Source organism: Dasypus novemcinctus, chromosome 21, assembly GCF_030445035.2.
Source record: "Dasypus novemcinctus isolate mDasNov1 chromosome 21, mDasNov1.1.hap2, whole genome shotgun sequence".
Classification (NCBI taxonomy): Eukaryota; Metazoa; Chordata; class Mammalia; order Cingulata; family Dasypodidae; genus Dasypus; species Dasypus novemcinctus.
The window spans coordinates 62,202,877-62,227,831 of record NC_080693.1 but is presented as its reverse complement, the minus strand read 5'-3'; the positions used below and the strand labels follow the sequence as shown (position 1 = coordinate 62,227,831).

Below are 24,955 nucleotides of genomic sequence, written 5' to 3'. Positions count from 1 at the left end.
GACGTCACCAAGAGCGGGCTTCCCCGGACATTTAATTCAGTCTAATTTCTTTGTTGATCTTCCATTGTGAATCAGGCACTGAGTGTGCTAAGCTCTGGAGAAACAGGTTAGAGACCGGGAGTAAGTCCTGCCTGGGGTCTACTCTCATTCCATGTGTACAGCGTCTAGTCTAGCCCTTGTGCTGCACCCAGCGGTGGGGTCCTCTGTTCCTAATCGGTACGTTTCTGGAGACCAAAGACATGTGAAGGGCTGCAGGGATTATGCTCTCACAGAGTCTCTCGGAGTGCAGATCCCTTGGTTGTGGAGCCACGCTCTCCCTGTCAGCCCTTCCTCCGACCATATAAGGAGAGGCAGCTGTTAGGGGCGTCCCCAGGATCTAAAGTTAGCGGCCTCTGCCCCGGACTCTAAAAGCCACCGGGCAGAGGGAGCCGCCATGGCATGGTGAGTGTCTCCGCCCGCGGGACACCCCCTGGCTCTTTTCCCTGGAGATTTCTTTCCCTGTCTTCTGGGCACTCCAGATTTTGCAAGGTCGCATGAAAGCCCCAGAGCCCGGGTCTCCATAACTGTAGAGTGAGGGGGAGGTGTGATGGATGTGAATGTTCTCCCTAACTCCCTAGAGTCCCGCTTTTGAGTCTCCCCATGTTTCCCTCTCACCACACAACACCTACTCCCCTCGCTCCCCCTGTCTCCTGTCTCATTTAGTTTCACTTTGACAGGACTGTGGCATCCAACTTCCTAGATTTTCCTCTCTCTCCATCACTCACAAACGTCCCTCCGTCTTTCCTATGATGCTCCACCTTAACTCCTCTCTAGGCAACATGCCCGAACCCTGTGGTATGACAGGCCCAAGTATGTGTTCATGGAGTTTTGTGTTGAGGACAGCACCGATGTCCATGTGCTTATCGAGGACCACCGCATTGTGTTCAGGTAATGGCTCTGCCTTCTGGAGGGACAGGTTTCCCAGGAACCTTCCCTTTCTCCTAATGTCCTCCCCCTCAGTGCCCTGCCTCTCACCACCCTCAGCTGCATTGTCTCCTTAGCTGCAAGAATGCTGATGGAGTAGAGTTGTACAACGAGATTGAGTTCTATGCTAAGGTGAACTCCAAGGTAAGTGTGGGTGGGACAGTAAGGTCTGCTTGGGAAGGTTGCCTAGGGAAACTGGGGGTTCCTTCCAACATTCAGACCCTAAGAATGAGGCTCTCTGTCAGGACTCCCAGGACAAGCGCTCCAGCCGCTCTATCACTTGTTTTGTGAGGAAGTGGAAGGAGAAGGTGGCCTGGCCCCGGCTCACCAAGGAGGATATCAAGGTGGGTGTGTGGCCTGCTCCTTCTCCTGTGCTCTCTATCCATGTATCAGGGTAAATAGGTTAGATCCAGCAGTCTCCCTTGTCTCCTTTCCCACCAGCACTGAGTCACTCAAAATGTCCTGTCAACTGAGTCCATTACTTCCTCTCTTCCTAGTTCAGGCCTTATCCATTCAGCCCCATCTCCAATATATCTATTCCCTGCGTGGCTCCAGCATGGAGTGGTCTCTCCAAAACACACATTTGACCCCATCACTCTTCCACGCTCAGCTGCTGCTGCCCTGCTGGCCTGTAAATCTCCTTGTTTCATCTTGCAGCCAGTGTGGCTGTCTGTGGACTTTGATAACTGGAGAGACTGGGAAGGGGATGAAGAGGTGGAAATGGCTCAGGTGGAACATTATGCAGAGGTAAGAGAAACAGCATCTGCCACTGCCTGCCCACCTTGATCATTCTCTTTGTCTCTCTCATCACACATTGTCATTGGGGCCTGGCAGAAATAAACGTGTTCCCCAGGCAGGCTACTCATAGGTGCTGATATTCTTTGCATATTTTATGCAATATTTATTTAATAGCGATGAGAGAAATGACTATTAGTAAAATTGTATGTACAGATTTACTGACTATTCACAGAGTAGAGACTGTATTCTGAAAAAGTTTAGTCAAATCTTTCCCCACTTTTTTGTAACTCCTGTTCTCTCTTTTGTTGTTTCTTTCTCCCTGTACTAGACAATGTCTTGGGGAGCTCAAATTAGGCAGTATAAAATCCTTATCATAAAATAAATCACTGCTTCCCAATAAACAGTATCCTGACATACATTATTGACTTTAGAATTTCTCCTGTTATTTACTCAAGTTGCAAAAACACCAACAGACAAACCTACACTAGTAAGGAATGTGCTGTGTATTTTTAAATTTCTTTTTAATCAGAGGATCAATTTTCTTTTCTCCAAATAATTCCAGTCAGGTTTTAGAGGCTTTTAAAGATGGGGACAGTTGCTTGGCTGGCTCTGGTTGGGAAGGTTTCTCCTGTGGACCATCAATATGCCGAGTGTTCTTCCCTCACCCGCTTTTCCCTTGTGATTCCTTTTCTCACTAGCTTTTGAAGAAGGTCAGCGCCAAGGGACCTCCGCCTGCCATGGATGACCTGGACGTATGTGAAGCCTGCCCCCCTGACCCTTCAGTTTCCTTTTTAAAAAAAAAAAAAAATTTATTTTTATAGCAGATTTTCTTTTTTGTCTTTTTTAAAAGATACATAGATCACAAACATGTTACATTAATAAATATAAGACAAATAATAAAAGAAAAAAATATAAGATTCCCCTATACCCCGCACCCCATCCCACCCCACTTCTGCCACATCAGCAACCTCTTTCATTATTGTGGCACATTCATTGCATTTGATGAATGTGCCATTGGGGCCCTGAGCCTCAGGAGAGTTGCAACACCTACTCTCTGGTTCATTGGACTTACTCAGGTCAGATAATAGGGAGGTGAGGATGGTCAACCTTCAGTTTCCTTTTAGTCCTTAAGAATAAGATCCTGGAAAGCTCCTATCCCTGGCACACAGTAGTTATCGTTGCCTGTTAGCCAAGTCTGAATTTGACATGGGAGATTGAATGTTCTTCTCCAGGCTCTAGACAATCACAGGACTTACCTTCCTCCCTTCTTCTTCCTGCTCTTTCTCTGCCCTGGAGCAGACCTGTCCTTGTTGAGTATCTTTACAGCTCTAAGGAATTATTAAAATTCTGAGACTAAATAATTAAAATTCTGAGACTAAATAATGCATAAAATAGTGCTATCTGAGTACCTGTGGCTTTTTTTATTATTCAAAGTTTAAATCCTTCTGTATTAGCCTCCCAAGAAGCTGTAGGGTTCAGAAAATCACAAAGGAAAACTTGGAGAGCAGGAGGGAATGAGCAGCATTTGTGAACACAAATGACCACTTTGTAGATCTTAACAGGTGCTCTTGTCTTTTTTTTGCTCTCTAGGATGATTCTGACAGCACAGAAGCAACAGGTAATTTACTTTCTGTGGCAACAGAGCAGAGGAGGAGGCTGGGGCTATCTTCCAGTCACTCTGAAAAGCAAAGGATAGGTCTTTGTCAGCGCTTTGGTTATGTACCAGGGTCCTTTCCTAGAAGCTCCAGATTAGGGGTCCTCCCTCATGCTTTATTTTTATTATTTTTTCTATTTGGTTGCACCATTGTCTTTTTTGGTGCGTCACCTCGCACCTGGGGGCCTGCACCTCTTGGCACCATACACGTCGGGGATACCTTTTTTCTTTTTTTATCAGGAGGTCCTGGGGATCCAACTGAGGTCCTCTGTGTGGTAAACGGGAGCTCAACTTGCATGAGCCACAGCCACTTCCCGTTTATTTTTATTTTTTGTTCTTTTTTGTTTTTCTTTTTGTTTTTGTTCTTTTGGTTTTATCTTCCCTCATGCTTTATTTCTCCCTCCTAGGTGCCTGACTGTGGCTGCTGTCAGATGGCAGGATGGGGAAGGAGTAGCCTGGCGGGGCTTCACTCTTGCTATGATTGGCTTGTAATCTCTGTGTTTGGGCCACTCATCAGGGCTCTCTTTAGTATTTGAGTGTGTGTATGTATGTGGCAGAGCCAAAGCAAAAGAAGCAGCATACAGATTATAATAAATATGTAGGAAATGTTCTTGGTCTCTTTCCTTCTTGTACTTTAAGCCTTTTCTCACTCTAGAGTTCTTCCCAAAGGAAGGAGTGGGAGTAGGTGTCAGAGATTCTGGCCCTTGTTGTTGAGGTTGGAAGAGGAAAGATGTTGGGGGCAGGCTTGTGACCCAGCTGGGGGGACTTCTCTCTGGCCAGGTAAGTGTTATGATTTCTCAGAGCAGAAACCAACCTTTTTTTTTTAAAAAAGATTTATTTATTTATTCCCCCCTCCCCACCCCCCTGTTGTTCTCTGTGTCTATTTGCTCCCTCTTTTTTGTCCGCTTCTGTTGGCGGCGGCATGGGAATCTGTGTTTCTTTTGGTTGTGTCATCTTGTTGTGTCAGCTCTCCGTGTGTGTGGCACCATTCCCGGGCAGACTGCACTTTATTTCGCGCTGGGCGGCTCTCCTTATGGGGTGCACTCCTTGCTCGTGGGGCTCCCCTACGCGGGGGACACCCTTGCGTGGCACGGCACTCCTTGCACACATCAGCACTGCGCATGGGCCAGCTCCACACCAGTCAAGGAGACCCGGGGTTTGAACCACGGACCTCCCATGTGATAGACAAAGGCCCTAACCACTGGGCCAAGTCTGCTGCCCCCAACCTTTTGTTAATGGCTAATGCTGCCATCCTAGAAACTGTGTGAAACCCCACCTCAGCTCCCTGCACCCTCCAGAAATCTCTTCACACTTTAAAAACTAGATGTTCCTCTAGTTAGGGAGGTCTGATTAGTCCTCCATTAGTCAGCTACCCCCTTGGTCCACAAATAATTTTTGACTGGCTAATGTGTACAAGAGAGTATGACAAAATGCAAAAGCCACAGATTTGCCCTTAAACTAATGGTGAGGTGTTGAGATTTACTGAAGAAGTAAACTTTAAAAGTTATATAAGGAGGGAAGCGGACTTGGCCCAATGGATGGGGCGTCCGCCTACCACATGGGAGGTCCGCGGTTCAAACCCCGGGCCTCCTTGACCCGTGTGGGGCTGGCCCATGCGCAGTGCTGATGCGCGTAAGGAGTGCCCTGCCACGCAGGGGTGACCCCTGCGTAGGGGAGCCCCACGTGCAAGGAGTGCTCCCTGTAAGGAGAGCCGCCCAGCGCGAAAGAAAGTGCAGCCTGCCCAAGAATGGCGCCGCACACATGGAGAGCTGACACAACAAGATGAGGCAACAACAACAAAAGAAATACAGATTTCTGGTGCCGCTGATAAGGATAGAAGTGGTCACAGAAGAACACACAGTGAATGGACAGAGCAGACAACTGGGGAGTGGGGGAGGGGAGAAGGGGAGAAAAATAAAAAAATAAAACCTTTTTAAAAAAAGTTATATAAGGAATATATGGACATAGTAAAAAGTTAAAATAGTATAGAAGACTATAAAAGTTAAAGTAAAATCCTCATTATCAGTCTTGTACTGGTGGCCAATATTAATAGTTTCTAAAAAAATTTTAATTATGTATACTACATACATTATAAACTCTGTAATGCTTATATTTTATATAGTATAAGGTATAATTATATAGAAAACAACATACAACATACAGCATATATATAGTATCATGTACAGTTTATAGTATGTTAAAATTTTATATATATAGGTAAATGCAACATATGAATCATACCTACATGCAGTACAATTGGAGTCATACTATGGAGTCATGCAATACAATTAGAGTCATATTATATACATCTCGCATGGTGTTTTTTTTCCCCACTTAATATATATGTTGGGGAGCCTTCCAAATCAGTGTACACAGATCTATTTCATTCTTCTTAATGACTGCATGATAGTTCATTGAATATATTTTCCAGAATTTATTTGCCTGGTTCTTGACTGAAGGACACTTAGGTTGTTGTTAGTGTTTTGCTACTTTCAAACAGTGCTGCAGTGAATATTCTTAAATGTAGATCTTTACATACTTGTTTAAGAATATGTGAAGGGTGAACTTCTAAATAATTGGATTTGCTAGGTCAAAGAGTAGATATATTTAAACATTTTGATAGCTTTTGCCAAATTGCTCTTTGATGAAGTTGCACCAATTCTCCCTCCTATCAACTGTTCTCCAAAACCTTTTAGATCTCTGCAAGATTAAATTGTAGCTGGTTTTAATTTTCTTTTAAGATTGCACATAGTTTATTTTTATTAAGGTTTCATATTATTTTAATGTGCTCTGTCCATGACTTTTGCCCATTTGCTTTTTTTTTAAAAAAATATTTATTTATTTAATCCCCCCCCTGTTGTCTGTTCTCTGTGTCTGTTTGCTGGTCTTGTTTCTTTGTCCGCTTCTGTGTCGCCAGCGGCACAGGAAGTGTGGGCGGCGCCATTCCTGGGCAGGCTGCACTTTCTTTCGCGCTGAGCGGCTCTCCTTACGGGGCGCACTCCTTGCATGTGGGGCTCCCCTACGTGGGGGACACCCCTGTGTGGCAGGGCACTCCTTACGTGCATCAGCACTGCGCATGGCCCAGCTCCACACAGGTCAAGGAGGCCCGGGGTTTGAACCGCGGACCTCCCATGTGGTAGACGGACGCCCTAACCACTGGGCCAAGTCCGTTTCCCTCCATTTGCTATTAAGATGTAAGTCCTTAAACTTTAAAAAATACTGAAAATAACTATATTTGTATCATGCTTTCCAATTTACTAAATATTTATATATTACTCCATTAAAAAAATTTGAACCTCATCTCAAACTTATAAAATATGTAGCTCCTTTCTTTCTAGATAATGAAGCTAGTCATTATATATATATTTAAAATGTATATAAATTTCTTTACCCACTCCTTTTGTTTTTTGTTTTTTATTTTTATTTAAACCCCCCCCCCCTTGTCTGCTCTCTGTGTCCATTTGTTCTGTATTCTTCTGTGTCTGCTTGTATTATCTGGGAGAACTGGGAAACTGCGTCTCTTTTTTGATGCGTCATCTTCCTGCATCACCTCTCCGTGTGTGCGGCCCCACTCCTGGGCGGGCTGAGCTTTTTTCACGCAGGGCAGGACGCACTCCTTGCCCGTGGGGCACCCCTTCGTGAGGGTGCCCCTGCGTGGCAGGGTGCTTCTTGTGCATGGCAGCACTGTGTGTGGGCCAGTTACCACATGGGTCAGGAGTTCAGTCTTGTCTGCTTCCCAGCAGGGCATAATAAATGGCAGAGTTGGGACTCGAACTTGTACAGCATATGTCCCTTTATAATTCTGAAAACTGAAAAGTTTTGAAAATGAGAGCCTTTAAAAAAACTTTGGACCCCAATACTCATTTGGTAGTAAAATCTACCTAAAATAATTTATTTATAATCCTTACTTATACCATTTAATATATTTCTTTCTCAGCATAAATATTAATGAGTTTAATTACACCTGGTGCCCCAGAGTCTCAACTTAGGGTGCTACATAATATGGGGTATGCTCTGCATTACCTGCCTAAAATCTGAAAATTCTCAATTCTGAAATATCTGGAGTCTTTATTGAGTTAAAAGAGCAGGAAAAAAGTTAATTTTAACTTTTAATCCGTTTAACATTTTAAGGCATTAATTACAGCTTTTAACTGTACAGCTTTTAACCTACACTATTCAACAATAGCCACGCGTGGTTACTGAGAACTTGAAATGTGGCTAGTCTGAATTGAGATGTGATGTTAAGTGTAAAATACACGCCGGGATTCGAGGATTTTGTACGGAAAAATAAAAGAATGTAAACTATCTCACTTTAAAAAGAAATATCAATATCCATTACACGATGAGATAATATTTTTGATAAGTTGATTTAAATAAAACATCATTTAAAAAATTTCACCTGCTTCGTTTGCCCAGAATGTTTGCAATTCGCATGTTTCAGTTAATTTGACCAAGCGGCACACCGTTTTTACTTCTATTGCTTCTGCGCAGAGGCGCGCCCATAATGAAGTTTGCCCCACCGCACTTTCCGTCCGCCCCCAAGCTGTGCCTACTCCCGGTGCCGGAGACACCAGCGATGGCGTTTCGGTGCCAGAGGGACAGCTACGCCCGAGAGGTGAGGCCTAATGGTCAAGGGGCTAGATGCTGCCGAGCGGATGGGGCAGTGCGAGGAAGAGGGCGCCGCTTGGAAGTGCCGAGATAGGATTCAGTCGGGTTTACAGAGGGCTGCGATTGGGCTTATTTTCTCTCCCCCTTTTTCTCTAGTTCACCACCACCGTGGTCTCCTGCCGCCCTGCGGAGCTGCAGATCGAAGGAAGCAACGGCAAGAAGGAAGTGTTGAGCGGTTTCCAAGTGGTGTTGGAAGACACTCTGCTTTTCCCCGAGGGCGGAGGACAGGTATCAGACCAGTCTCAGCCCGTCCCCCTTTCGGGGAGCCCCTAATTCCTTTACTTTTAGACTGAAAGTGCTCTCATGTCCCCATTCAATCTCAACCGTAACGATTACGGTTGGAAATTTGCTCAATCCAGTTCATTTAACAAATTTTTATCAATAAATAGTAATCCAGACATAACATACCATAGGCACACTAGTTCGGCTCTAAGAATAAGGGGGAGTGTGTGTACAAGGCAGTGTCTACATCCATGGACTCTTTATTGGAGAAGACAGAATCCTGACTAGATTAATAATGTGTCTTGTAGTGCTAGGTGCTGTAAATAAAAATAAAGCTGAGTAAAGAGAAAAAGAGTGATGGGATGGGGCGAATTATTGTAGTAGAAACCTAAATGAAATGAGCAGGTCAGCCACTGTTTTCACCTGGTGGTGGTAATGGTGGTGGGGAGTATTCTAGGCAGCAAGAATAGCAAGTGCAAAGTAGGAGTGAGCTTAGCAGTTTTGACCAGGACTGAAAAAGATTCCCCTGAGGGAATTTGGCGGTGATGAGTGGGAGAAGGCAGGCTTACCAGTTTTGTGGTGAGGTTGTGTTGTAGAATTTGAGAGAGGTTCAATTATTTGTGTATAGAGAGGCCAGGACTCAGGAATGATTTTGAGAAGGAAAAATGGTTTATTGACGGCCGGCAGGACTCGGGAGCTTTCTGTTTCAATCCCGAGCCCGGAACACAAGGTTTTTGAGTCCCTTTTATACAGAGAGGAAAGGCCAAATGGTCCTTTTGTTTCAGTTCTCAATAGGCTTGAATTAGCGTATATATATCTTCCACATCTTAGGTAAGCTTTTAGCATGGAACTCTCATGTCAATGTCATCATTTTTGCAGTGATTTTTTTCAACATGAAGATTTTCTTACCTACTGAAAGAAAACCATGACCTCACTTATCCACAGAAGGACTTACTTTTAGACATCAAGTTTTTTGGATAGCTTCCCTGGTTCCCTGAGATAGTTAGATCTCTTTCCTTGGAACTCCTCTAGCACAATGTATTTATTCATATGACATGCTTTAGATCATATTGCAGTTGCCTGTTTGCTTGTCTATATTCTCTTCCAGACTTTTTTTTTTTTAAAGATTTATTTATTTATTTAATTCCCTCCCTCCCTCGGTTGTCTGTTCTCTGTGTCTATTTGCTGCGTCTTGTTTCTTTGTCCGCTTCTGTTTTCATCAGCGGCAGAGGAAGTGTGGGTGTTGCCATTCCTGGGCAGGCTGCACTTTCTTTCGCGCTGGGCGGCTCTCCTTACGGGGCGCACTCCTTGCGCGTGGGGCTCCCCTACGCGGGGGACACCCCTGCATGGCAGGGCACTCCTTGCGCGCATCAGCACTGCGCATGGGCCAGCTCCACACGGGTCAGGGATGACCGGGGTTTGAACCGCGGACCTCCCATGTGGTAGACGGACGCCCTAACCACTGGGCCAAGTCCACTTCCCTCTCTTCCAGACTCTTAAGCTCCTTGGAGAAAGGGACCATGTCTTGTTTACATTGTATTCTTGGGTTAGCGCAATGTCTTTTTTTTTTTTTTTAAATAAAGTTGGTCATTGTATTCTTTTTTTTTTAAAGATTTATTTTATTTTCTATCCCTTCCTCCTCCACCCCAGTTGTCTGTTCTCTGTGTCCATTTGCTGCTTGTTCTCTCTTTTTTTTTGTCCACTTCTCTTGTCAGCTGCACGGGAATCTGTGTTTCTTTTTTGTTGCATCATCTTGCTGTGTCAGCTCTCCCTGTGTGCGGCACCATTCCTGGGCAGGCTGCAGTTTCTTTTGTGCTGGGTGGCTCTCCTTACGGGGCGCACTCCTTGCACGTGGGGCTCCCTATGCAGGGGACACCCCAGCGTGGCAGGACACTCCTTGCACACATCAGCACTGTACATGGGCCAGTTCCACACAGGTCAAAGAGGCCCCGGGTTTAAACTGTGGACCTCCCATGTGGTAGACAGGCGCCCTATCCACTGGGCCAAGTCCGCTTCCCATAGCACAATGTCTTGTAAGCATTTGGCACTTGATACTTTTTTAAAGGAACAAATATTTTTTAGTCTAATGCTATTTTCCCGCCCTCCCCCTATTCTAATTCTATTATCTGTAGAGTATGGGGTAGAGAGAGGGAGGAAAATTCAGATCATTTTAGAGGCCCTTAAGAGATGATAAGAATCGAAACTAGGTAATGATAATGAGGATGGGGAGGTGTCTTTGGGGTTTATTAAAGTTCTTTGCTGAGTTACAGTCTGTTTCTGTTTTAATTCTGTTATTCTGTTTCAAGAATAAAATATATAGGAGTTCAGGTAAAGAGGACTGAGAGACAAATAGACCCATTTCACTTGGCATTGCCTCCACTTTCCTTAGGGAGCTCAAATTCTGAGTCTGTCTCTCAGACATTTTCACTCGAGGGTCTTTGTGTCTAGGATTTAGGGTGAGCCTGCCTCCCACCATTGATTACCTGCACTTTTTTCCCCCAGCCCGATGACCGTGGAACTATCAATGATATCTCTGTGCTGAGAGTGACCCGCCAGGGCTCCCAGGCTGATCATTTCACTCAGACGCCCCTGGTACCTGGGAGCCAGGTCCAGGTCCGGGTGGACTGGGAGCGGAGGTTTGACCACATGCAGCAGCACTCAGGTAAGTGAGGCTGGCAGGGCACATCCAGGAGGAGCACTTGCCATGTGTGGGAATTCCGTGGTCATTGAGACACAGTCGGAGTTCTCTAGAAGTGAACTTTTGGGAAGAGACAGGCATATTCAGAATTCAGGCAGGATATAAGAAATGCTGTAAAAGCAATGTGAACACGTACAAATATTAGCATAACTGCTGGATTTGAATATAACTAACGTTCCACTTGGTATCTCTATATGGATGTCTCACAGGCTTCTCAAACTCAAAATGTCCAAAATGGAATTAAAAAACACCCCATCCATCTCTCCCTGCAAGGTGCCAAACCCAGTACTCTATCAGCATTCTCTTTCTCAGTAGAGGGGGTCACAATCCTCCCAGCTGTGTGAACCCAAATCCTGGAAGTCTTTCCAGACATGTCTCTCTCTTTGAGGATAACCATTCAGTCACTAGTCCTTCTGGTTTATCTTCCAAATTTCTCTGCTATCACCATAGTCATCCTAGTCCCACCTCCCATTGCCTTCTCTCTGGACCTCTAGTAGCTTCCCTGTTGGGCTCTCGACATTCATTCTTTTTTTTTTTTTTTTTTTTTTTGGTGTAGAGGCTGCTTTTATTGGTCATTGCACAGTTGAAAACAAGCTGCTCAAATGTTTGTTTTATTTTTATGTTTCTTTAGAGAGGAATTATTCCACATGTAAAGGAAAGGGATCCTCTTTTACCCACCATGTAAACAGATGTTTCAGGATTGGAAGAAATTTGTGGAGTTCACCATTTTTAAGAGCTGTTATTTTTAGAAAAACCTTTGTCTTAAAAAAAGGAGAAAAATGACCATGATTAAGTAATACTGTCAAAAGAGCTATGAGCCATGTTTTTGTTGGGATGAGATGATCTTTTCAAGTTGAAATGCATAATGATGACTTAAAAGTTGTAATTTAACTTGAATTGATTTAATCAGGAAATTTTCCCAGTAGGCAGGAGATGTGGGATATTGCTGTGAATATAAGCTCAAATAACTTGTACAGCTTTCTCTGAGCAAATATTGGGCATTCAGGGCTTTTCCTTTGTGTTGTTAGAAGGATTTGCATCTTAAGATGAATTTAACGGTAATCTCAGCAGCAGAAATTGTGCCTAATCCTACTTTATGTATCTATGAGCCTTATCACAAAGTTGATTACTTTCCGAAGAATTTGTCCCTGAGGGCAGTCCATGTTGAAAACTAAGGGTAATTTTTTTTTTCTGTCTCAGTACTCCAGTTTGGTTAGAATCAGATTTAGACTGTTAGCTATAACTTAGCCAGTTTTCTAAGGCCTACTAAGGATAAGGCAGAAGTAGAATTTCTGGACTTCTAGACTCTTCCCTTATGAGCCAGGGGGTACTAAAGCCAGTCTAGAAAATTATAAACAACTGAAAATAGCCCAAGATTTCTGAAATCTATTGTGATCATAATTATATGGTGTAAATATAATACCCTTTAAGTGAACTGGATCATGATATGGCCTTTTTTTTTAAAGATTTATTTATTTCTCTTTCCTTCCCCCCCAGTTGTCTGCTGTGTCCATTCACTGTGTGTTCTTCTGTATCTGCTTGTATTCTTGTTAGTGGCACCCAGAATTTGTGTATCTTTTTGTCGCATCATACTGCGTCAGCTCTCCATGTGTGTGGTGCCATTCCTGGGCAGGCTGCACTTGTTTCATATGGGGCGCTCTCCTTATGGGGTGCACTCCTCTCGACATTCATTCTTGCTCCTCTGCAGCCCCTTCTCTCACACAGCAGCCAGAAAAGTAATTTTTTAAAAAAAGATTTAATTATTTATTTTCCCCCTTTTCCCTCTGCTTGCCCTGTTGTTTTTGCTGTCTGTGTTGTCTTCTCATTTTCTCTCCTCTAGGATTCACCAGTATTCAATCCTGGAGACCCTTGATGTGGAGAGAGGTTCCTTGTCAATTGTGCCCCTTCAGGTCCTGGTTTCTCCTGCACTTCACCTTGACTCTCTCCTTGTCTCTCTTTTGATGCGTCATCATCTTGCTACATGGCTCACTTGTGTGGGCACTGGCTCACTACGTAGGCACTCACATGGGCAGTGGCTTGCCTCACAGGCATGCTTTCTCTTCTTTTTTTTCACCAGGAGGCCCCAGGGATTGAACCTGGGTCCTCCAATATGGTAGGCAGAAGCTCTATCACTTGAGCCACATCTGCATCTCCAGAATAATCTTTAAAAAATGAAAACCTGACCATGGCACCTCCTCCTTTCTTCAAAAGCTTTCTCTAGGTCTTTGTACGAAATGACACTCTTGTGGTCTATAAGCCCTGTGTGGACTGGCCTGTCTAGCTCCAGCCTCATCTGGTGCCCCCTCCCTTTTGCTTTCTGCATGCTGGCCATGCTAACCTTGTCTCCATTCCTTGAGCACATCCTGCTGCTTCTCTTTTCTTGAGGCATTTGGCTGTCTCAGTCCCTCTGTTTTCGCAGAGTAAATTGCTCCTCCTCTTTGTCCTCAGTCAGAGATGTTGCTGTATCTGTAATGCCAGGTCTTTTTCCTTTGCCTGCGATTGGCATTCAGTAAATATTTACTGAATGAATATGATACATTACCACTTGAATTCAAAGTCTGGTTCTTTCTCTGATGAGCCACATTGCCTTGGCAAGTTATTTGATCTCCCTAGGCTTCAGTGTTCTCATCTGTGAAATGGCATTGTAGTGCTTCTTGAAGGATTCTCGTGAGGATCTTTCAAGTATTGAAAGTATATTACCCAGGCCTGGAACGTCTTCCACAAGTCAGTTTCTGTGATTATATTATTGTGGGAGTAGGTAGCTACTGGGACTTCTCATTCTTCCCCTGTCTTTTTGCTTTCTTTGCTCAGGGCAGCATCTCATCACAGCAGTTGCTGACCATCTATTTGGGCTGAAAACAACATCATGGTGAGCAGGAAGCAGATGACTATAGGGTGTGGGTCCCTGACTACCAGCAACTTTCTGAGTAAAGGGTCAGAAAGGGGAGAGTTCTTAATTTTCTTCGTGGTCCCCTCTTCCCCTTGAAGATGGGGTGATAGGATGAGAGGAGAGACATCTGCTTGTACTTAGGAAAGAACATGGAATTGGGAGCCCAGATACTTAGGGGGGTAAATTCTGGTTCCTCTACCCACTGGCCACAGGGCGTTTGCCATATGCCTTAATATCCCCATGAGCCTCAGTTTCCTCACCTATGAAACAGGAATGCTAATCCCTGCCTTGCAGGATTTATGTGAGGATTAATAAGATCATTTACAGGAACATCCCTTTGTAAACGGTGGGGTGGTTCATACGTTATTGTTGTTGTCGTCAACATCCTGTGATCACACTCCTTCCCCTGGCAGGGAGTTAGGGCGACTCCGGAGTGTGATTGAGCTTGATAGCCCTTCTGTGACTTCAGAGCAAGTAGCTGCCATTGAGCAGAGCGTCAATGAAAAAATCAGAGATCGGCTGCCCGTGAACGTGCAAGAGCTGAGCCTGGACGATCCCGAGGTGGAGCAGGTGAGGGGAGAGCCAGTGAAGTGGCTTCTGCTGGGTAATCCTCTGAGGGCTCCTCCTCAAAATTCAGACAGCACTTCTGCCCCTCCTCTGTCCCAGGTGAGGGGCCGGGGTTTGCCGGATGATCACGCTGGGCCCATTCGAGTTGTTACCATCAAGGGTGTTGATTCCAATATGTGCTGTGGGACGCATGTGAGCAATCTCAGTGACCTTCAGGTGGGTGAAGATGAGTTTTGAGTGGTCGAGGGAGAGGGTATTGGGAATGGAGGTTCACACAGGGCTGGGGTGGTAATGGGGGGCAGTTCAGGACTCTAAAAGAAATCACTCCTTCATTGCTTCAGAGCTGGGGTGGAGGTGTAGGCCTCTCCTGCCCTGAGTTCCAGGAGCCGCTGCAGTGTATTCATACGCGTATGTGTGTTACTCCCTTGCCGCCTGCAGGTCATTAAGATTCTGGGCACTGAGAAGGGAAAGAAGAACAAAACCAACCTTATATTTCTGGCTGGAAACCGGGTGCTGAAGTGGATGGAGAGAAGCCATGGGACTGAAAAAGCACTGACCGCTCTGCTTAAGTATGCCCCCTTCTTGCCGATCTTCCTGTTTCCCAGGATCTTGACACCCTGGGGCTTAGCTCTCCTACCCGTAAGGTGGATGACTAATCTCTTTAAGATGCAATCATAAAAGAAAATGTTTTGGATAATAAATCAGATCCCTACAAAATGACTTATTCCTTTATATCCTCTGCCTCAATTGTCTAATGGGCCTCTTCTTCTTGTCCCCTGGCCCCCATCAGGAGAGAGTCACCCTTTCAAGAAGGGCATCATTGATTTACCCTCCTCACCAAAAGTACTCGGGAAGCTGGGCAAGGCTCCACTGACCTTTCTCTCGTAGGTGTGGAGCAGAGGAGCATGTGGAAGCTGTGAAAAAGCTACAAAATTCGACCAAGCTCCTGCAGAAGGTAATTTAATCCATCGCTTGGAGAGGGCAAGGGCTTTGCCTGGCATAGGCTCCCCAGACTTGGCCCCTCTGTCTGACCAAATGTGTAGTTTGTCAAAGGGGAGAGTGAGGGAAGGGAAGGTGCTGCTCTCTCTCATCATCCTTCCCAGGTATCTCCTGAGTTATCACCTCCATTTCAGAACAACCTGAATCTGCTCAGAGACCTGGCCGTGCACACTGCTCACAGCCTCAGGAACAGCCCCGACTGGGGAGGTGTGGTCGTATTTCACAGGTGAGAGGTTAGGGGCTGGAGGACAGGCAGGGCAGCTGTGTTGGGCTTGGGACTCAGCGTCTCTGCTGCATGCAGGAGATAGGAGGAGGGGGTCACTTGCTGGAATTTTCAGGGCACAGTAGATCCTGAGAAGTATGTTACATACCAGCCTTCCTGGGTTTGACACAGACCTCTTTACTGTAACACCCTATCCTTCATTCCATCTTCCCTCACCTCCTTCACCATCCAACAGATCTCAGCTTATCCTGGGGAATTCTGTTCAAGAGAGACAGAAACAAACACAGCTTGTTTACGAACTGCCAAGGCTGAAAAGCGTGTCTGTCTGGCTGGCTCTCCTCAGCCAACACTCTTTCTCTTTGCTGTTGGGGCTGGGGCTTTGTAAGCACAAATAGACAGTGGTGAAGATAGCTTCGCCTGGTGGAGCCGGGCTTCCTGCAGTTGCCCAGTTCACACTCAACTTTAATCTGGATCTCTTGTCTGTGTCCTTTATTGTAGGAAGGAGGGGGATTCTGAGTTCATGAATATCATTGCCAATGAAATTGGGTCAGAGGTAAGAGGGGCATGAGATGCTTTACCCACCCTGGCTAAAGTCCTAGGGAGAAACAAGTAAGTCGTGGTAGTTTAGCTGAAATCCCTGCATGTGAACACTTAAAGAGTAGGAAGTGGAAACCCATCAAGTACTGTTTTATTAGCACTAGCTGAGAGTCAAGCTCTGCTTCAGGTGTCGTCTTAGGTCTATGATGTTGATCTTTCTGGGGCTGTGACATTTACTAGCTTCCAAGCTCCTCCTCTCAGAGCTGGAGCTCCTCAGAGCAGTGCAGGTTTATGAGGGTCCAGGTCCTGATATTAGAAATCTGGGGGTTGGCAAGGCCCTTTAAAGACCATCCCATTCATTTTCCTCTGCCTCTGGCTTCAACTACCCTTCCCCCATCCTGACAGTCCAAAGCTTAGAGCTTTCCAGGTCTCTCTCTTTTGCATTTACTCCAAAAACGTTCTTTGAAATTGCTCCTCTGGGTCAAGTACTGTGTATACCTCTCTCTATGAGTTTTCTTGGTAGAGAGGACTGATTCACAGGGACCTCACTTTGTGGTCTGGCAGACAGAACATTTATAATTTAGCAGGTTAAATGATTAGGTGCACCTAGGCCCAAAGAGCTGTATGGGAGGTAGAGGCACAGGAGCACGTTACCTGAAAAGGCTTTAGGGGTGGGACATGTTGAGCCAGCTTGCCTTGAAGTCTGCTGAGACAGACGAGGGGGGAAAGGTGGCCAAGCAGAGTAAGCAGTAGAGGTGGAGGAAGAGGCACAGAACTTGGGAAAATGGTGGTTTGGGGAATGGCAGGCACAGGGGACATGGTGGCAGGGGTAGCTAGGCTGGAAAGGTTGGTGGGTGTCAGATCATGAAAACCCTTTCATGCTTGGCTATGGTCAGCAGTCTCCTACGCCACCACCCCCCCTTTTTTTTTTTCCCCAGGGTATCAGGGCCAGGGATTGAACCTGGGACCTTGTATGTCAGAAACCAGTGCTCAACCACTGAGCCACATCGGCTCCCGAGTTGGGTTTTTTGTTTGCTTTTTCTTTATTTTTTTGCTTTTAGGGGACACTGGGAACTGAACACAGGACCTCCCATGTTGGAAGCAGGCACTCAACAGCTTGAGCCACATGCACTCCCCTGCCTCCTTCTTAATGTTTAACCTAAGTTTGGATAGTTGTTTTCAAAAAGTATCTTTGCGTTGGTGGGCCAGAGTGGAGGGGCTGGATCATGTGGCTTGAGAGGGGAGGACCGGGGGAACCTGTTGTAGGCACTAAGGAGAGTGAGTCCAGGGGTTGGGGGTGTATGTGACTCCACACTTTTAAGTATCAGGGTTCATTACCCTGTCTTACCTCCTAGGAGACCCTCCTGTTTTTAACTGTGGGCGATGAGAAAGGTGCTGGGCTCTTCTTACTGGCAGGGCCAGCTGAAGCTGTGGAGACCTTGGGGCCCAGGTAATCCTTTGTGGACTTTCTTGCACGGGTGGGAGAGCCTGTAAAATGCAACCCATGAACACTAAGCCCTTTACTGATTGAAGGGCTCTTATATCTGTGCTCTCACTTGGTTGGCATCACCGGCATATGAGGTAGGCTGAGCAGGGACCATTATCACTATCATCATCCCATCCCATCATACAGCTGGAGGACATCCTCTCCTGTGCCTGAGGTCTCATAGTCAAAGTGTAAACTGAGACTGGAAGCTAGGTCTTTCAGCAATACATGAATACCAATGCTGGATTATCAATAGGCACATGAAGCAGGTGCTTAAAGTACCAGCAAAGCAGAGGCACAGAAAAACATTTGGGAGAGAAAATTTAGATTTTGAGACTAAAATGAAAAAGGCATTGATGTAGTTGTTTTGGAAAAATTAGAACTTTATTAGCCTTCCTTACACTTATATTCTTGTTTGGTATTTTCTCATTTTAAATTAGATGTGGAATCTCATACCTTTTTTTTTTTTTTTAAATGATTTATTTATTTATTTCTCTCCCCTTCCCCCCACACCCCACCCTGGCTGGCTGTTCTCTGTGTCTATTTGCTGCGTCGTCTTCTTTGTCCGCTTCTGTTATTTTTTTTTTTTTAAAGATTTATTTATTTTATTTAATTTCCCCCCCTCCCCTGGTTGTCTGTTCTTGGTGTCCATTTGCTGCGTCTTGTTTCTTTGTCCGCTTCTGCTGTCGTCAGCAGCACGGGAAGTGTGGGCGGCGCCATTCCTGGGCAGGCTGCTCTTTCTTTTCACGCTGGGTGGCTTTCCTCACGGGCGCACTCTTTGCGCGTGGGGCTCCCCCACGCGGGGACACCCCTGCGTGGCAGGGCACTCCTTGCGCGCATCGGCACTGCGCATGGCCAGCTCCACACGGGTCAAGGAGGCCCGGGGTTTGAACCGCGGACCTCCCATATGGTAGACGGACGCCCTAACCACTGGGCCAAAGTCCGTTTCCCCGCTTCTGTTATTGTCAGCAGCACGGGAATCTGTATTTCTTTTTGTTGCGTCATCTTGTGTCAGCTCTCCGTGTGTGCGGCACCATTCCTGGGCAGGCTGCACTTTCGTGCTGGGGGGCTCTCCTTACGGGGCGCACTCCTTGCGCGTGGGGCTCCCGTACGCGGGGGACACCCCTATGTGGCAGGGCACTCCTTGTGCACATCAGCACTGCGCATGGGCCAGCTCCACACGGGTCAAGGAGGCCCGGGGTTTGAACCGCGGACCTCCCATGTGGTAGACGGACGGCCTAACCACTGGGCCAAGTCCACTGCCTTCTTATGACTTTAAATGTAACATTTTGTGTGATCTATGTATCTTTTTAAAAAAAAAAAGATTTAAAAAACTTTACTACTAGAATGAAAAAAAGAAAAATTACATGTGGAGATATAGTGCCCTATAATCTTTCTGGCCTGTAGAGTTCCCTGATTGGCTTTGATGAATGCATATTTGTTATAGAACATAGAAGCAAAATGTAAGTATTTAAGCAGATAGGCAGCCAGATGTAGCATGTAGGCTAGTGTGACCTGCATAGTGTTTCAAATTTTCCAAATTAACTGCTACAATTTAAAATCAGGAGATTCTTATATAAAAACAGTTTTAGCTTTTCTACAAAAAAGGAAGGGATAATCTGGCAATGCTGGACCCAAAATCCCGCTCAAAGCAGTGGCCACTCCCTTTAGGCAAGACAGTCTCCTCCAGTTTGCTGAGGCGCCCACCTTTCTTGCTTGCTCACACCCAGCTTGCTTCACTGCTGCTCTCCACACGCTTGTGTGTTTGCAGTCCTGACCCCTTGTGGTCACCTCGCCACTCTGCAGAGAGCACCTCTGCAGATACTTGGTGTCTTCCCAATTCTTTTTTTCTGTTCATTGATATAATCTCTTTAAAAAGGAAAACAAATGGGATTGAAACACATGTATTATCCTGCAACTTAAATCTCCCTTAATAATATGCTTCAGGGATATTTTCCATGTTGGAATGTATGGGCATATCTCAATTCTTAGAACAACTGCATAATAGTTGTATTTCATACCACAGATTATTGTAATTTATCTGGCCCCTTTCACTTACAGATGCTTGTTGTTTTTAATTATTCACTCCTAGAATATACATTGCACATATCTGATTGCACAGGTGCACATATTTTTTTATTCTTATTTTTGTTGTGGTAAATATGTGACATGACATTTTCCATTTTAGTCACTTTCAAGCATACAGTTCAGTGGCATCAGTTTTAATTCATGATGTTGTGCTACCATCACCACCATCCCTTTCCAAAACTTTTCCATGAAAACTCTGTGCCCATTAAGCATTAACTCCCCTTTGCCCACCCCCACCCCTGGTACTCTGTAAACTTCTTCTCTGGCATTTCCCCCAGGGATCTCCTCCCTGACCATATCTCTGCTCCTCAGGGTGGCTGAGGTCCTAGAAGGCAAAGGAGCAGGGAAGAAAGGCCGCTTTCAGGGCAAGGCTGCCAAGATGAGCCGGCGAACAGAGGTGCGGGCTCTTCTCCAGGACTATATTGGCACCCAGAGTGCTGAGGAGTGAGGACCCAGGGTGCCCTCCCTGCTGCTCCTACCACTGAGATCGGGCCACCTGTCACCACAGAGGGAGTCTCTTGGACAATAAAATGGCTTGACTCAAAATGGTTGTGGTCCCACATGCATTTATGTAGCCAATTTGTACCGTGTATTCCGGTGTGCTTATGTGATTGGTATCTCTTCGTACTAATGAATCTAAACCCAGCCGAAATCTTTCTTAATGTGGAAATGCAGTCTTCTAAGGTTTGTGCATGTAAGTTCGGTGACTTAACTGAGAGCTTAGACTCATTAAAATTTCCTTTTTTTTTTTCTTTTCCCAGTCCTTTGCTTCATACCTACAAAGTATCAATGAATTTGCAAATTGGTTAAGAAGCCACAAAAATATGTAGTAGAATGATGCTCAAATCGGTTATTGAGAAAGTGAAAGGATGGAACCTGACATCCAGAGGAGATAATTTATGGCTGTGATTGTGATCAGCTGTTTCCATATTCTTCCAACCCTGAAATGCGCATCATTAAATCAGTTTTAGGCAGCAGACGAAGCTTAATGGGGGAGAGCTGAAGTGGCGTAGACCGTGCCTCTGGGGTGGTATGGATCTGGTGTGGAATCATTGTTAGTTGAGGGGATTAGTGGGATAGCTGGGCTGCAAGGAGGTGGCCAGAGGAAGGGGAATTTTACTTGGAGTTTGTGAGGTGAAATTTGGGGCATTGACAGGCTGCCCAGAGGTAAGGAAAGAAAAGCATCATAGAGAAAATTTTGAATACATATATTTTTTTATGGTCTTCCTGCAGCCCTGCCCTCAAAGCCTGAGTTTTCCTTTCCAGAGACAACCACTGCTATCAGTTTCTTGTATCTTTCTGGTAGTATTTTTTTACAAATGTGTAACATTTTGAAACATAAATGGCAGAAAACTGTACACTTTTCTGCATGTTGCTGTTTTCACTTAAATGTTTTAGATAACACCATAGCGTGAAAAGAAAAGTCACACTGGGGAAGCGGCCTTGGCCCAGTGGTTAGGGCATCCGTCTACCACATGGGAGGTCCGCGGTTCAAACCCCGGGCCTCCTTGACCCGTGTGGAGCTGGCCCATGCGCAGTGCTGATGCGCGCAAGGAGTGCCCTGCCACGCAGGGGTGTCCCCCGCATAGTGGAGCCCCACGCGCAAGGAGTGTACCCCGTAAGGAGAGCCGCCAGCGCCAAAGAAAGTGCAGCCTGCCCAGGAATGGCGCTGCACACATGGAGAGCTGACGCAACAAAAGTAAGAAACACAAGATTCCCATGCCACTGATAACAACAGAAGCGGACAAAAGAAGAAGACACAGGAAATGGACACAGAACAGACAACAGGTGGGGGGCGGGGGGGGGAAGGGGAGATAAATTAAAAATAAATCTTAAAAAAAAAAGTCATGCTGTACAAAGTGGACCCATTGATCCATTGGCGGGACATGGGCAAGTGTTATTTGCATTGCCTGAATATGCAGGATTCGGGCAGTTTTCCTTTGAACAGAGACTTATGTGAATCCATTTTCTGGTGGTGTGTGTGTGTGTGAGAGAGAGAGAGTGAGTGAGTGTATGTGATCTCCCTCTATTCCTCTGTGTCTTTGTTTCCTTTGGGTGTAATAAAATGAGCTGTGGACTGGGAGGCCTCTCTGCTGGCCATGCTTGGTTGGGTTCTGATCACAGACCTAGAGTGACCGTATAATTTATTATCCAAATTAATGCACCTTTGAGAATAAAAATGGGTGCTGTAAACATCATGCCAGATAGCAGGTATGCACCAGACTGTCTCAGGCAAAGCAGGTGTTTGATCTCCCTGAGCTTGTTTCTTGACCTGAAAATAGGGAGTTTACTACTGACTTGCTCTACAATCTCTGTGTAAAATTCTTATTAAAGACCCCAGATCTCATAGTAACAAAGTAATTTAAAGACTATTTAATGCATTCACTTCATTTTACAGTGAAGAATTGGAACGGCTTTGCCACAGTGGGGGACTTGCTCCAGGTCACACTGCTTGTGAGGCAAACTAGAACCCAGGCTTTCTGATTCTTGTTTATAGTTCTTGCAAAATACTGCACTAAAGCAAAGACTGGGAGGAACAGAAAGACCTGCAGAAATAGACACACAGACAAAAGAGTCTGTTTGGCAACAGAAAAAATGCTTCCTGTCTTCGTATTGCAACTGAATTATCACGCATGATACTGGATGGCAATGCAACTGGGGTACCCCATTTCATTTATTTATTTGAAATCTTTTATAATTTTTTTAAAGAAATTAAAGCTGTGAATATAGACTTATGATTTTAAAAATTTAGTGTATTAAGGTCATGCAGAAAAAGTAAGTCTTCTTCGTCTTTCATGCTCCAGTTCTCCTTGGAGGTGTTCACTGTTCTCATTCTTCTCCCTCCTGAGAATCACACACAAATACATAGGTAGCTATTTGCTCTGCATTAGGCATAACTCTGCACTTCTGCTTCCACTTTTTTTTTCCCCAGTTAAAAATCTTGAAAACAGCTCTCTGTCAAAGCATACAAATCGTGCTTCTTGTTGATTTGGTGGTGGCTTTCTTTTTAATGGCTGGCCTGTGTTCCTTTGGACGTGCCGTGATTGAGTCACGTGGCCCATGACTTTAACTGAAGTTGATGGACTGCACCAGCCTCCTCTTGACCCCTGTGTTCTGGCCCATCCACTCCCGGCTTCTGAATGCCAAGTCCAATTTCATTTCTTCACTTCCTTGAGTTTTTTAGGAAGCAGGTATTAACCAGTGGGCTCTTGTGCATAAGAAGCACCACATGTGTTGGGCCCTAACATTGAAGGAGGCATAGGTGGGGTTCGTTTCTGGGATTCCTGCAATGGAGGGAAATGAGTCCTGAGTTCACACGAGGCATTTTCGTTCCGGACTTGCCCATGAAGCCAGGACGGACCAGGCGCCTGTGGTGGTGCCTTGGCTGGGGTTCTGGGCTCCTAGTTTGTCTGCTTCCTGCCTCCCTTGAGCTTGGCTCTCCAGGCTTCCCTTTGGTTCTGGGAAGTATCCCAGATCCTCGCAATAAATTCCATTTCTATTTAAGTTTGTTAGAGGTTGTTTCTGTTTACAACCAAAGACCCCAACTGGTACAAGTGGTTTCTAGACCTTCACCATCATGGACAGTGATGGCCACCTCTTGGGATTCTTTTCCTGTCTCATGCATCGCCCAAGGGCTTTAGGAAAGATGCAGTCGGGAGGAATATCCGTTTATGCAGGATGGGCATTTTGAAGAATAAAAGATACATTCCCACCCACTGGCTGTAACACTTGCCTTCCCACTTAACTGAATCTAAAGCTTCCCATTTCCCCACATTCCCACTAAACCTGAGTGACTCTTTGGCAGCAGACGGGACTGTGGTCCTCACAGGCCTGGTAGAAGGGAGTTCACCCAACCGGCAATGGGATGACAGCATCAGGGAGTCTTCACACCCTTAAGGGTGGAGTCAGGACCCTGCAGATAAAAGTCACATGACTTGTGGTTGGAAACTCGAGAAATCTTGGGCAGCAGATCTCTGGATGCTCCATTCCTAGAAGTACTTGTGTATTTTAAAAAATGTATGAAGCATTTATACACTACTTTTGTGCCAGGTACTATTCTAACAATTTAATTTAATCATCCTATCAGACCTGAAAGGTAGATACAATCATTTCATTTTGCAAATGGCAAAACTGAGGCACAGAGACTTTAACAGTACAGGCTCAAGATCATGTGCTAGCATGGGGCAAAGGTGGGGTCCAAGCCCAGGTGGTCGGGTTTCAGTAAGAATGTGTTTAGCCTCCGTGCTCCGCTGCCTTCTCCTCCCCCTCCTCCTATTCTGTTTGAGATATGATTCATATAATATGAAGTTCATCCTTTAGAAGTGTACAATTCAGTCCAAATCCATCAAGTTGGAAACTCAAATACGGGTTACCTGGGGCTGGGGTGGGGGTGGGGAAAATGGGGAGTTAATATTTAGTGGGCCCAGAGTTTCTGTTTGTGGCTATGGAAAAGTTTGGTAATGGATGGTGGTGATGGTAGCACAACATTATGAATATAATTGATAACACTGAATTATATATTGGAAGTGTTTAAAATGGGGAATTTTAGGTTGTATGATGTTACCAGAATATACATATTTAAAAAATCATAGATGGTGCAACACAGTGAACCCTAATGTCAGCTACAGATTATAGTTAATAGTATAATTATAATATTGTTTCATCAATTGTGTCAAAGTACCATGTGAATTGCAAAATATTTAAAAAAGGGAAAACTGCTTGTGTAAGGGAGGTATATGGGAACTCTGTACTTTCTGCATGATATTTCTGTAAACCTACAACTGCTCTAATAAAAAAAAGTGTACAATTTGGTGGTTTTTAGTATATTCACAAAGTTGTGCAACCATCACCACTATCTAATTTCAAGAATATTTTCATTATCCACAAAAGAAACCACATAGTGGAACAGATGTGGCTCAAGTGGTTGAGAGCCTGCTTCCCACATGGGAGGTCCTGGGTTCGGGTCCCAGTGCCTACTGAAAACAGAAAATCAACAAACAAATGAAAAAAAACGATTGAGTGCTGGCCTCCCACATGTGTAAAATAAATAAATAAAAAGGAACCCTACCCTTTAGTCACTACTCTGCATTCTCACTCCCACCCAGCCCCTGGCACCCGCTAATCTACTTTCTGTCTCTATAGATTTGCCTGTCTTGGACATTTCATATAAATAGGATCATGTAATATGTGGTCTTGGCATAGGATTTGGCATGACCCCACAT

General features: G+C 45.2%; 1 protein-coding gene across 2 annotated transcripts; it reads left to right on the top strand.

The window, feature by feature from the left end:
• Nucleotides 1-418: 418 nt before the first annotated feature.
• LOC101431609 (alanyl-tRNA editing protein Aarsd1) lies at nucleotides 419-24,540 on the top strand. 2 transcript variants are annotated; one of them, XM_058284306.1, is made up of 17 exons: nucleotides 419-441; nucleotides 814-927; nucleotides 1,041-1,107; nucleotides 1,209-1,307; nucleotides 1,621-1,710; nucleotides 2,400-2,453; nucleotides 8,120-8,251; nucleotides 10,748-10,907; nucleotides 13,755-13,812; nucleotides 14,247-14,403; nucleotides 14,500-14,616; nucleotides 14,839-14,969; nucleotides 15,289-15,355; nucleotides 15,534-15,625; nucleotides 16,121-16,175; nucleotides 17,515-17,609; nucleotides 20,046-24,540. In XM_058284306.1, the coding sequence occupies exons 1-17, from the start codon at nucleotides 434-436 to the stop codon at nucleotides 20,179-20,181; spliced, it is 1,632 nt and encodes a 543-aa protein (XP_058140289.1). In that variant the 5' UTR covers nucleotides 419-433; the 3' UTR covers nucleotides 20,182-24,540. The 2 variants fall into 2 exon arrangements, with proteins under 2 accessions (XP_058140289.1, XP_004484635.3); XM_004484578.5 differs by lacking the exons at nucleotides 419-441; nucleotides 814-927; nucleotides 1,041-1,107; ... (1 more) ...; nucleotides 1,621-1,710; nucleotides 2,400-2,453 and adding an exon at nucleotides 7,851-7,970.
• The last annotated feature ends 415 nt before the right edge of the window (nucleotides 24,541-24,955 follow it).

What these genes read in the sequence shown, in the direction of transcription:
- LOC101431609 (XM_058284306.1), top strand. An exon ending in ATGCTAAGGTGAACTCCAAG is followed by an intron (nt 1,108 to 1,208) that starts GTAAGTGTGGGT and finishes GCTCTCTGTCAG; the next exon opens with GACTCCCAGGACAAGCGCTC. An exon ending in ACGATCCCGAGGTGGAGCAG is followed by an intron (nt 14,404 to 14,499) that starts GTGAGGGGAGAG and finishes CCTCTGTCCCAG; the next exon opens with GTGAGGGGCCGGGGTTTGCC.